Source organism: Leptonychotes weddellii, chromosome 3, assembly GCF_054177405.1.
Source record: "Leptonychotes weddellii isolate Sample4059 chromosome 3, ASM5417740v2, whole genome shotgun sequence".
In the NCBI taxonomy this organism is placed as follows: Eukaryota; Metazoa; Chordata; class Mammalia; order Carnivora; family Phocidae; genus Leptonychotes; species Leptonychotes weddellii.
The window spans coordinates 7,553,034-7,566,192 of NC_138371.1; the positions used below are offsets into that span (position 1 = coordinate 7,553,034).

The following is a 13,159-nucleotide window of genomic DNA, read 5'->3' on the forward strand; positions in this document are numbered from 1 at the left end:
TACCATAAAGAATTGCAAGGAAGGACTACCATGTTGGCCAACATTAATGAAGACATCTTAAAAAACAAACAAAACAAAATATTTGGGACATGGAGACTTCCAGTTAAATTGCTCTGTTGCTGATTACTATTTTGTATCACCACCAAGTATATATTTTCAGTTTAACTGTTTACCTTCTGATGCTCTGCTAATGACAAGGCTAAGATTGGGATAAAACCTCTCTGGGCAATGAATCCCTTATTTTTTTCTTGACTGCTCTGATTTTTCTGTGCTTTCAGCTTTGAGAACAAGAACATTTCCAAGTCTGCTAGGCACCTGACTGCCCAGCTCCCACAGGAATGGGGGAAGCACTGGGCTGGTTCTCTGTACTCCCTGAACGAAGTCACTCCTCCTCTTTACATCACAGTCTCTTCACTTATAGAATGTAGACTTTACACTAGATGAGTGATCATCTGACTTTTTTTTTTTTTCCAACAGCAAAACCCTTCTGATCATTCAAAGTCTTGCCCAGAACCCTAATGTATGAAATGAATAAAAGCAGGGTATTCTTGTGGAAGGGAGGGGAGAACTCCATGCTTGACTCTCTTGGCCTACCCACTGCCTCCTCCCTCCCTCGCAGAGCCCACAAGAATTCCTTCCATTTCTTTCCATTTTCACTAATTAAGCTTGACTTGGTCCCTGGCACCCAAGTGCCCAAAACTTTTTCTGGAAGTAATCAACTAGAGGAATACCTAAATATTTCTGCAAGGAGATGCTCACTGACAAACAATTTGCTGAAAAGAGCTCATTACAATCTCTACAAAATAATTTTCTTTCCTGACACCTCAGCAGAAAAGATAACCTGAAAAAGCAATGAAAACAACTAAAAAAGCTGCATAAGTTAACCATATTTTAAAATCCATCCCCAAGTGGCAAGAAAGGAAAAGCAGAGGCTAAAAGTGACAGTTTTCGCTCTAAGGATAACTCAGAGTCTAGAAGACCTTACACCTCAGTTCTAAGAGTGGTCATGGTACAGAAGACGAAGACAATAGGATCCACTCATAGTAAACAATCTAATAGGAGACCCTAGCATAAAACTGGGATCCCAGGGCACCTGGGTGGCTCAGTTGGTTAGGCGTCTACCTTCAGCTCAGGTCATGATCCCAGGGTCCTAGGATCGAGTCTTGCATCAGGCTCCCTGCTTAGTGGGGAGCCTGCTTCTCCCTCTGTCCCTCCCCCCTTTCGTGCACTCTCTCTCTCTCTCAAAAATAAATAAAAACTTTAGAAAAAAACCCTGGGATCCCAAAGGACTATACCATCAGGAAAAAGTCAAGGACAAACCAATCCACTGTCTAGAAGGTGACAGCAAGGAAATCTACCCGTCTGACCTTGACATTAGGTAGAAGGGAGGAAAAACCTCATTTGAAACTTCATAACCCAAACTAGTCTCATTAAAGATTGCAGCCTAAACTGAAACTATCTATGTGGTTCCCAAAGCCTTGAGCAATGAAATTTAATTTAAAATGATCCTGGGTTGGTAATGCCCTAGATGACTGAGAGATGCAAATGCAGATCTCTGAAAGAACCAAACTCCACTCAGGCCTCAAAAAACTCCCACAAGTCCCAAGTAGAGTAAACTCATTGTCAAAACTCAAAATAACTAATTTTTTTTTTTTCAAAAAAAGATATAAGGCGCCGTGAATGAACCAGCAGAAATTAAACACAGCAGGATCAAATCTATAAAGGCTCCTGATGTTAAAATTAACAAAGAATATAACACAAATTATAAATATGGTAAAGAAATAAAAAGAAAGGGTTGAAAATATGAGCAAAGAACAAGAGACTATAAAAAATGACCCAGTAAATTTGAATTAAAAAACAAAAAGAACTTCTATTAACAGAAGTTAGTAAGTGAAATTACAAATTCAATTAAGAATTAAAGAACAGATTAGACTGAAGACAGGTGTGAATAAATCACCCAGAATACAGTCCTGACAGAGATCACGAGATGGAAATTACAAGATGTTAAGAGACATGGAGGGCTCAACACTGTGAACATCCTTGACTCTACTGAACTGTACACTTCACAATGGTTGAGATGGTAAATTTTATTTTATGTGTATTTTGTCACAAATTTTTTAAATGAAAAAAAAAAGACAGGATAGTAGAAGCAAGTCTAATGCAGATTTAATCAGATACATAGATTAAATGTAGATTTAATCAGACATCCAGAAAAAGATAATAAAGAGGAGAGGCAATATATGATGAGAAAACAGAATTTTCCAGGGTCGTTCAAAGACACAAAACGTCACATCCAGGAAACCCAACAAATCCCAAGTAAAAATAGAAATCTACCCCTAGACATGCCATAGTAAAATTACACAACCTCAAAGGTCAGAGAAATAAGACAGATCACCTACACGGGAAGAGCAATTAGACTGTTGGCCGACCTCCAATAGCAACAACGGGAGAGGGGTGATAACACCTTGTTATCAAGGGTGCGCCCGGGTGGATCAGTGGGTTGAGCCCGACTCTTGGTTTCGGCTCAGGTCATGATCTCGGGGTTGTGAGATCCAGCCCACATTGGGCTCTGAGTTCAGCATGGAGTTTGAGATTCTCTCTCTTTCCATCTCCCATTGCCCCTCCCTGCCCCACACGCATGCACTCTCTCTCTCTCAAAATAAATAAATCTTAAAAAAAAAAAAGAAAGAAAGAAAATAGCTGTAAGCCTACCATTCTGGACCCTGACTAAAAAAGCAACAGAGACATTTCAGACAAGCGAGAACGGAAAGAAGAGACTGTCACCTAAAGGAGACTCTAAAGGGATGTATGTGAGACAGAGAAGATGATTACAGATGGAAGGTCCTTAACGTAAGACGGAACAGCAAGCACATCTATGGGTGAACAGAAGGGTAAATCCATACACACATAGACTGCATCAAATAATAAGATTCCGTAATGTGTGGGGTTAAAGTATGTAACTGAAATACTTGACAATAACAGTAAGTGAGCTGGGAAGGGGATGAAGGAGGTGAATGCATTCTAAGGTCCTTGTAATGGTCAGGAAGACGAGGAAGATATGAGCTTTAGATTCTGTTATGCATACATACTCAGGTATCTATGACGGCCACTGAAGGAACATATGTAGAGTAGCAAAAGGAAAAAAAAAAAAAAAGGAAACACGTGACTCCGCATGAATACTGAACCCTGCAGACTCGGGACGCCGAGCCAGAGCAGGCCAGCCGCCTGCCGAAGCCCGGGCTGGACCTCAGCCGCGGCCGCAGTGCTGCGCCATCATCTTCATAAACAGAAGTCTTCGCAGTGAGAAAATCCACTCTTTCAAGTTTCACCGCCTTCCTTAACCATTATGTGTTTTCAACCTTCTCGGAGAGGAAGGGGGCAAAACTAAATTTGGATGGACAAAGAAAACCAAGCACAGAATTCAACGTAGGCTACTCTATGACAAGCCTGCTTTCATGAAGTCATTCAACTCTGGCCTTCAGTTTAGGGGCTACTGTTCGGGAATGCTGACAGGTGTCTGACTAAAGCATAACGGAACAGGAGACGGAGACATACTGGGTCTGGAGAGAGAAGTGCATCTGTTGTCCAGTGGCGCATGAGCTCTCTCCAAAGAGATGCACAGTGTGAGATCTTTTGCATCAGCCTCTTAAACACGTTTTCATAAACCTCTCAGGCGACATCTTAATTTTATTAAGTCAACAAGAATTACTACAATGGATAAACACTGATAATAAATAGTATGCTGAAATGTCAACTACAGTGAAATAAAACAATTAAAAGAGCTCCAGGAAAGTAGTCTGAAAGAAGTAATAGTACACAACCAGGTCCTCAGACATGCACCAAGTAAGTGAGACTCTGAATAGAAATTAAAACACATATAGCGGGGCACCTGGGTGGCTCAGTTGGTTGAGCAACTGCCTTCGGCTCAGGTCATGATCCTGGAGTCCCAGGATCGAGTCCTGCATCGGGCTCCCTGCTGAGCGGGGAGTCCGCTTCTCCCTCTGGCCCTCCCCCCTCTCATGTTCTCTCTCTATCTCATTCTCTCTCAAATAAATAAAATCTTTAAAAAAATAAATAAATAAAACACATATGGCCAGCAATTACATAAAATAACCTAGTTCTTTTCAGGCCACCAATTTTCGATGTAATTGAATAAAAATTATCCTTTCGATATTGAAAAAGTATGCATGGAATGCTTTAAGAAGTACACTTAAAAATAGTTATGTTAGTCCTAGTTAACAAGTCCTTTTTTTTTTTTTAATATTTTATTTATTTATTTGACAGAGAGAGACACAGCTAGAGGGGGAACACAAGCAGGGGGAGTGGGAGAGGGAAAAGCAGGCTTCCTGCGGAGCAGGGAGCCCCATGCGGGGCTCGATCCCAGGACCCTGGGATCATGACCTGAGCCGAAGGCAGACGCTTAACGACTAAGCCATCCAGGCGCCCCTAACAAGTCTTAATAAAACCGAAAAATGAAATTTTATGGCACAAGAAAAGTTTGTCAAAGAAAATTATCTGAGAACAGAAGCGAATTTTCAGGTTTTTTACGGCATCATTCAGAAACCACTAGCGTCGACAAGGTGAAACCGCAATGCCGCCCCGGATCCGACTGGTCACTCACCTGGAAGAGCTCTTTAAACGAGGGGTGGACCATGGGGTTGGGAACAAAAGGCAGAGCATAGAAAGGGAGAAACTCCGTGGTCTGGCTCAGCGCTGCCCCTTTGGTCTCCAGGTAGGTTTTGAAATAAGAAATCCTCTCATCCAGGTCCTCTTTGTCCTGCAAAGAAGGAAAGATGTTCGCTTGGGGTCTCCTGCTGGACGCCCGGTCCCCCCCGTCCATCCCACTCTTTCTCCGCGGCTCCTCTAGTTCCAGCCACGGTGCTGGCATCCTCCCCCACCCCCCACCCCCTGCCTAGCAAGCACAAGGTCTCTGGTCATTCAAACACCACCCCTCATGTCCCCCTTGACGGAACTTTGTCAGGAATTTCAGAGAACTAGATATATAGTTCGATCTGCTGCCCTTTTACTTTATAATTATCATGTTCTCATATCCTTAAAATTCTTCATAAACATCATTTATACCGGCAGGACAAAACCTCACCTCATGGGTCTATCACAATTTACTTAACCAATTCCCCTATTATTAGACGTGTGCATTGTTTCCACTTGTCACAGATCATAAACATGCGTCTCCAGGATTCCCTCAGGAGAGGTGCAGAAGCTGCCATCGCATCCCTCCTTTCCTCTGCAAAGCTAACTAAGGACTGATCTTGCGGGCCACACTGGCTCCACGCGTGATCCGAGGCAACCCTGTCCCTCTCAGGATTTGATTTCCTCCTGCGCCTCAGCGAGGTCGGGGCACTTGAGCTGCTCAGCCCGGAATCGAGTGCTCTCCTTCCCTGACCACCTGGCTGCACCAGAGCCGTGCACCCTGTGTATGTGTGCTCTTCTAAGTGACACATCTCACTCCGTCTACACCGGGAAGCCCTCTTCTGGCCACTGGGCTTAAAAAAATGTATGGTGTGTATTGATTTTTTTAATCTTACGTCAAAATAAAAAAGTTAGAAAACAGAAATAAATATAAGGAAAATGAAAATCTCCCATGGTCTCACCCCCCATGCACACTGTCTTGAGGAACAGGAATGGCTACCGTGACTTACTGTAAAGCTGCTCCCTCCACCACTGACCCCTTCCCTGGCCCCCCTGACATTTTAGTAAGTGAACACAGGTGCTTGGGGGCAGTAGCTAATGCAAGGAGAAGCCACTAAAGAAAGGCATGTAGTCAAATGTCAACATGGCCCTGCTCCCTTCTGTCATTTGCTCTGTACTGGGAGGCTTGGCGGCCCCAGTAGCGGGCGCTCTCAGCCGTGCCCTCAGCACCACTGCCGAAGGACTGCAGAGGCTACACTCATCTGACCGCTCAGACAGACCTTCACAAACAGGCGTCTTTCCACGGCTTAAGCTCAAACTTCTCTTCTATTAGACAGTCTAATATGTGGTCTCAATAGGTGTCCTCTTAGACATACGTGTATTCATGTTAAGTTGCCAAATAAGGAATTTTGCTGAGTTTTCAGAAATTTGAGGCATTGAAGAAAACCATGTAGCTTTCCATACAGAAATTATTAACTCTCTGTATAAACTAGAAAATAAACTACTGGGAATGAGACAGAAAATCATGCACAGGACATGGGACGCATACTCCTTGGAAGCAATATGATAAAATGGCCACAAAACTAAATTAATGCTCATTTACAAAACAAAAAGCTAACATTTCCCCTTGAACACACCACTCAGACCCACCCAAATCACAAAGGGAACCTACAGGTCTCCCTAAGGAGTGTTTCAGAAGATAGATGGCAAAATGGATGTGAAGATAGAATTCCAACTTCTGGGCAAGGGAGTCACGATCTCGGATGGAACTGGGAACGTGCTCCTCCCACAAATCGAAGAACACCTTCTGGTCGCCATTGTCAAATGCAGCAACGAGGTCCTTCTGTGGAGAAGACATCAGACTGAACCCCAGTCATAAGGGAGGCCCATTCTCCCAACACCCCAACTTCTTACAAGATACCCAAATCCCTGCATACCCCATACACTTTGTGGTTCCAGTGTGAGAACTCAGTCTCCTTCCAGAGATAAGGGACAGAAAACCAGAGAGCTAGAAGGCTTCAAGCATCTTAGGCTGGGATTCCCACAAACCAACCCTGGTTGCAAGGTCAAGTCTCAGCTTTACAAGGAACAGATGAAACATTTAAGTCTCTGACATGGAAGGAACCAGGCACAGGCCCAGGACTTGAGGCCAGAAAACTCACAGGCACATAAATACACTGAAGTCATCCTGTAGACTTGCTGACCCAGAGCATGTGATCGATAAAAAGCAGGTCAGATCCAAACCCCAGCCAGACCTCAGTGGAACTCACCCTGCACACGGAAGCTTACCGACAGCCCAGCTAAGTCCTGGAGTGGCAGCTCCTACACATCGCCCCAGTCAATCCCAGGCCTGGGCGGTGGGTGCTGTCATTTGTTCCCTGTTGCTAAAGCATGTCCCATAGAGATGGCACTCGGGAAGTGATGACAGATTCCCAACACACCATGCAGTGACTGTCTATGTCCACCAATTACAGAAACAGGGATGCACAGGCTGGAGATGGAGGAAGGAGCACAGGCCTGGCACTCTTCCCACCTCGGGGCTGCGTGAGTCTGACCACGCAGGGCAGGCAGTTTCCTAAACTACCGTGCAAAAGCAGAAATAGAGAATTCTGGGGAAAGGAGGTGGCGATTATCATGCCACCAGCCTCGCAAGAATGATGACTGACCCATTGCAAATACCTGCTGCGTAATTTTACAGATTTAGGTATAAGGCAGAATGGACAGAACTTCCTAACGGTCCCAAACCATGTGATTCATATTGTTTTCCTTCCTGTATCAAATGCCCAAGATACTCAGACCTACATTTTGTGCTCATCTGCAAAAGCTTTTCTTGGATTGGATTTTCTATAGAACCTCCCGTTCCCCCTACCCAACACCATTATTCATCACCATTAATTGATCATTGTTTTTTATACTTTTTAAAAATGGCTTTATAGTTTTCCTCTTTTTTTTAGGTTGTTTAGAAATAAGCTTGTTAATATTATAAAATGGGAATGTACTGCACAATGTTGCACTGTCCGGTTATACTTAAAGACATTCATGAATAAAGAATCCATGAGGGACGCCTGGGTGGCTCAGTCGGTTAAGTGTCTGCCTTCAGCTCAGGTCATGGTCTCAGGGTCCTGGGATCAAGCCCCGCATTGGGCTCCCTCCTCAGTAGGGAGTCTTCTTCTCCTCCCCCCTCTGCCTCTCCCCTGGTTTGTGTTCTCTCTCTCACTCGCTCACTCCCTCTCAAATAAATAAAATCTTAAAAAAAAAAAAAAAAAGGATCTTCGGGGTGCCTGGATGGCAACCAACTCTTGGTTTCAGCTTGGGTCATGATCTTGGAGTCTTGAGGATGAGCCCCGCACAGGCTCCATGCTCAGTGTGGAGTCTGCCTGGAGCTTCTCTCTCCCTCTCCCTCTGCCCTTCCCAGCTGCACTCTCTCTTACTCTCTCTAATAAATAAATAAATCTTAAAAAAAAAAAATCTTCAACTGTGCTTATTACAGAAATGTTCTCTACTTCCCAAGAAATGTACATTAAGGAGGGCACTTGATGGAATGAGCACTGGGTGTTATATGCAACTGATGAATCACTAAACTCTACCTACTTCTCTAAGAACAACTGACTGTTACCTTACTCTGGAAGGTCTTGGCCCCTCAGCCTTGGAAACAGCGAAGGACAGCCTGTCAGCAGCCATGGGAAGGGAGGTGCCCAAAGTGCGAACAGTCAGGCACCGCCGCGTCCGGAAGAACGGGAGGAAGCCCATTACTGACTGACACAGGGTGCAGGGGACCTTCCTAAGTGGCAGTACTGCTGGAGTCTGACGCCCCTCCAGGCTCACTGCGGCTGAGCTCGAAGCTGACCCCGCCATCCCCGCGAGCCACTCGGGGGGAGGCATGCTCTCAAGAGGGGGCTGGAGACCAAGAGTTCTTTGTGTGAGTGAGTTGCGTGCAGACTCTTGTGAGTATTTTAAGGCTTCGAGTCAAGGTATTTTCTTACGTGGCTTGGCAGAGTCCACATGTTCAAATGGGCCATGTACAGTTTGTTCTAAATTCTTCATTTGTAGACCTGGGACCACAAACTTTCCTGTATCATTATAATCACATCTAAAATCCATCCTAACTTATGATTCATATTCTGTACCTGGAAATAGTCCCTGTATTTAATATCGACATACAAAGCAATCCAGTGTTATAACTCAATACAGTCACAAAGATTAATGATCTTCTCTAATATAAACCATGATCCCAGCCAGAATCACCAAGCTCAGAATATTTATACACCATCAACAATAACTTATAAACACATACACACACACACGTCTTACAGAACTGTGCTTTGGGAAATTCTCCATTTGTTGAGTGCCACTGGCACTTAAGATATTTTGCTAAGCTGCTGTTCCAGGTATTTTTGTTTGGAATAGCTATCACAGTGGGCACAGCTGTTTATTGGACGAGCAGAAAAAATATGCCTGTGGCAATCAGAAAGTTTCAAGGTCTTTCAAGTTATAGAAAAATGGACCTGAATACAACTGAGAAATGTGAACCCAAACCACAAGATATCACTTCACATCCATTAGGGACTACTATCAAAACAAAACAAAACCAAAAACAAGTATTGGCAAGGCTGTGGAGAGCTTATAACCCCTGCACACTGTTGATGGGAATGTAAAATGTAATCACCATGGAAAAGAGTATAAAGGTTCCTCAAAAAATTAAAACTAGAACTACCATATGATCCAGTAATCCACTTCTGGGTATATATCCTAAATAACTGAAAGCAGGATCTCAAAGAGATATTCGTACACCTATGTTCACAGCAGCACTATTCACAATAGCCAAGAGGTGGAAAAAACTCAAGTGTCCACTGATGGACAAATGGATAAACAAAATGTGGTACAGACGTATAATGGAATCTCCTTCAGCTTTAAAAAGGAAGGAAATTCTGTCACATGTCACAACATGGACAAACCTTGCTCCCTGTCCCCTCCAGCCTCCCTGAGCTAGAATGCAAGCACCTGGAGGGGTGAGCTTTGGTTTGGTTCACTGTGTCCCCAGTGCCTAAAATACATAACCTAAAACTGCTCAGGATGGGGATCACATTTGTTTCAGTTCCTAAGCATTGCATGGTTTCCTCTTTTTCTTCTTCGCAAGAAATGTACATTAAGGAGGGCACTTGATGGAATGAGCACTGGGTGTTATATGCAACTGATGAATCACTAAACTCTACCTCTGAAACTAATAATATATCATATGTTAACTAAACTGAATTTAAATAAAAAATTAAATAAATAAATTTATAAAATAAACAGAAATGTACTTATGTGGAAGATATTATGTCACAACCCATTTCCTAGGGAAGGTACACAGATTTAAAGATGACATTACTGGGACGCCTGGGTGACTCAGTCAGTTGAGCACCTGACTCTTGATTTTGGCTCAGGTCATGGTCTCAGGGTCATGAGATAGAGCCCCGTTGTGGCGGGCTCCGTGGTCAGCGGGGAGTCTGCTTCTCTCCCTCTTCTTCTCGCTCTGCCCCTCCCCCTACTTGTACGCTCTCCCTCTCTCTAAAGTATATAAATAAATCTTAAAAAAAAGAAAAAAAAGATGATATTACTAATTCATACAAAAACACCTGAGCATCTACAAGTCACACTGCGGGTGCCTGGGGGCAGCTGGCTGGCTCAGTCAGTGGAGCATGTGACTCTTGATCTCAGAGTTGTGAGTTCCAGCCCCATGATGGGCATAGAGTTTACTTAAAAAATCAATCAATTAATTAATAAAATAAAATAAAAGTCACTCTGACCAGGTTCCCAGAAACAATTCCAATATTCTCTAATAACTGCATTTTTTACAAGTTGGGAGCATTTTGATTATTAACAGGTATCAAAAAAAAAAGCAAAATGTTACCTGGATGATCAATGATCTGGAGTCCCTTAAAGAGCCACCTGCTGTTTTAGATAATGGCTTTCCTTTTATTTTGCATTCTTTTGAAAATGTTTTCAAGGTGTCTTCAAATTCAGCAAAATCTAAATACTATAAAAAAGAACATGAATGTATATACAATTCTCTATTTTAACATCAACAAAGCAACTGTCTTTGATGTAATTGTACCAGCTCTAAGTTACCACCTATTTATAATGGGGTTAACGAACTGTCATCTTTGGGAGAATTCAGGATCCAGCTTAGAATTTACTTACTTGACACATGTACCCAAAGCCTAGAAAGACAGTATCATAGAAAATGCTTATTTACAGAAAATAAATTTGCTTTCAGAAAGAAAATGTGAGCTGCATGATTCATGATCATTGTTAATAGAAGCAAAAGGATGTGTGCAGCATTCTGACAAAGGCAGAAGTGATCCCCAGAAGGCCTGACGGCTTTGGGTCTGGTAGGTCGCTGGGAATTTGCCCTGAAACTGGCCCTGGAAAGAGTGCCTGTCCTTAAGAACAGAAGACCAGCCATTGAAAGACGGGCAACGTCATCACTGATCCTGGAGCATGGCACTCCTGCTCACCGCCCATCCTGGCCCCTCTCCTGGCCTCCCCTACCATGTACTCTACTGCTGTTCTCCCCTCCTTCTCAGTTTGTGGCAGTCACGTCTTTTGGTTTCCACCTCCTGTGCGCAGGCTCTTTCCCCTTTGCTGGGACGGCTTTAAGAATGTATTCATGACCACACCAACGAATTCCAAAGCTGTGTTTCCAGGGCAGATGCCTTGCCCCACGGCCGTGGCTCACAGTGCCTGATGAACGGTTTAATCACAGACTAAAACAGGAGCAACAGTTTCTTGAGCATCAGCTATGTGCTTGCCCCACGCTAAAGGCAGTAGAGAATATAAAAAAGCCTAGGCTATGGGTCCTGTCCTTCAAAAGCTTTCAGTGTAGGAAACCTAAATGTCCATTAACAACAAGTTAAGTAGATACAGTGCTCAGTGAAATATTCTACAGCATAAAAAGTATGAGGCAGATCACAGGAAGACGTTCACGCCACATTACTGTTGATAGAGAAAAGCCAAGCTTCAGCACAATGTATTTGGCATCATTCCATTTTGTAAAACAAACTATAGACATGTAAATATATATTGAATATTCATATAAAAAAAGTCTGGAAAACTAGACTAACCCATTAACAGTGGTTCCTGCAGGAGTGGAGCGCAGGGAAATGAACTTTTTGTACTTCCACATTGTTTGAATCTTTACTGTGAGCATATGTTACTATTATAATTTTCTTTAAATAAATTTTTTCAAGTGGCTTTAAGATTTCAATTTAGTTATGAAAACAAAAAAATCATATAATGGAAAACAGGTAATTCTAATGTAAGGATAGAAAACACATTATAAGGCACTGTAAAATTTGCTGCATTGTAAAATACAAGTTTTTAAGATCTCTTTCTGTGACCCGTGTTTTGTAAAACATACCTCTTTCACAAGTCCAAGTAATTCTGATTCATGAGCCAGAACATCACCCATATTGAACGGTTACTGTTAATTCTCACAGCAAAAATCTCTACAAGGCAAAAATAGAAGATAAAAGCTTTCATTTCAACCATCTGTGAAATCATAAAAAGGTGGCTGTGGTGGGCAGAATAAGGCCCCCATCCTAACCCCCAGAACCTGTGAATATGCTAGGTTGCATGGCAAGAGGGAATTAAAGTTACACACGGAATCAAGGTTGCTAATCGGCTGACCTTAAAATAGGGAGAGTATATATGATTATATGGTGGGCCCAGTGTAATCACAGGGATCCTTATAAGGAGGCAAGAGGGACAATGTCAGAGTGATGCATCACTTGCCCTGAAGGTAGAGGAAGGGCCCCAAGCCAAGGAATGAGTGCAGAAGCAGCCTCTAGATGTTCAAAAAGGCAAGGAACAGATTCTCCTCTGGAGCCTTCAGGAATGAACAAGCCCTGTGAACACCTTGATTTTAGCTCAGTGAGACCCATTTTGGACTTCTGACCTCCAGAACTGTAAATCTGTGTTGTTTTCGGTCACCAATTTTATGGTAATTTATCATACGGAAATACAGAGGCTAATGTTCAAAGTAATTCCTTCTTCTATGACAACTACTAAAATGAATATGAACACGGCCTAGAAGGTGGTGTAAATGAGCAGCGAGGACTGCTTGTGAGACTGGGGAAGATTCTTCTTCTTATTTGGTACTCTAATGTGCCATAATGTGGTATGTGTAATTCAAACAGTCAAGACCACAAAGTGCATTTCAGAACAAAACAGAATTTGACAAGGTTCATTCATTTAAAGAAGGATATGCATTAATATTAATCTGATATAAATGAACACCAATTCCTCACTCTGCCTCCAAATAAAAACTAATCATTCACACAAAGATCTGGGATACTACTTATCTGCAAGAAATCTTTAATGTTTCCTGAAGACCATTATCATTTAGCCTTACAGTAATGGGGGAGGAAGTGGAGTGCATTTACACAAATGTTAGCACAAGGTCATGCACCAGGGAATGTATTAGGTCAGTCTTTGTTTTGTTTAGTTTAGAGAGAGAGAGCAAGCA

General features: G+C 42.8%; 1 protein-coding gene across 7 annotated transcripts in view; it reads right to left on the reverse strand.

The window, feature by feature from the left end:
• The window catches only part of ARMC9 (armadillo repeat containing 9), a 137,082-nt gene that overhangs the window by 115,610 nt on the left and 8,313 nt on the right, over positions 1-13,159 (reverse strand). For all 7 annotated transcript variants that reach the window (XM_081813413.1, XM_081813414.1, XM_081813412.1 and 4 more), the window contains exons 2-5: positions 12,053-12,140; positions 10,544-10,669; positions 6,323-6,493; positions 4,622-4,777 (exon numbers count right to left, since the gene is read on the reverse strand). In XM_081813413.1, the coding sequence (XP_081669539.1) occupies positions 4,622-4,777; positions 6,323-6,493; positions 10,544-10,669; positions 12,053-12,103 (504 nt within the window). In that variant the 5' untranslated portion in view covers positions 12,104-12,140. The remainder of the gene's footprint in view (positions 1-4,621; positions 4,778-6,322; positions 6,494-10,543; positions 10,670-12,052; positions 12,141-13,159) is intronic.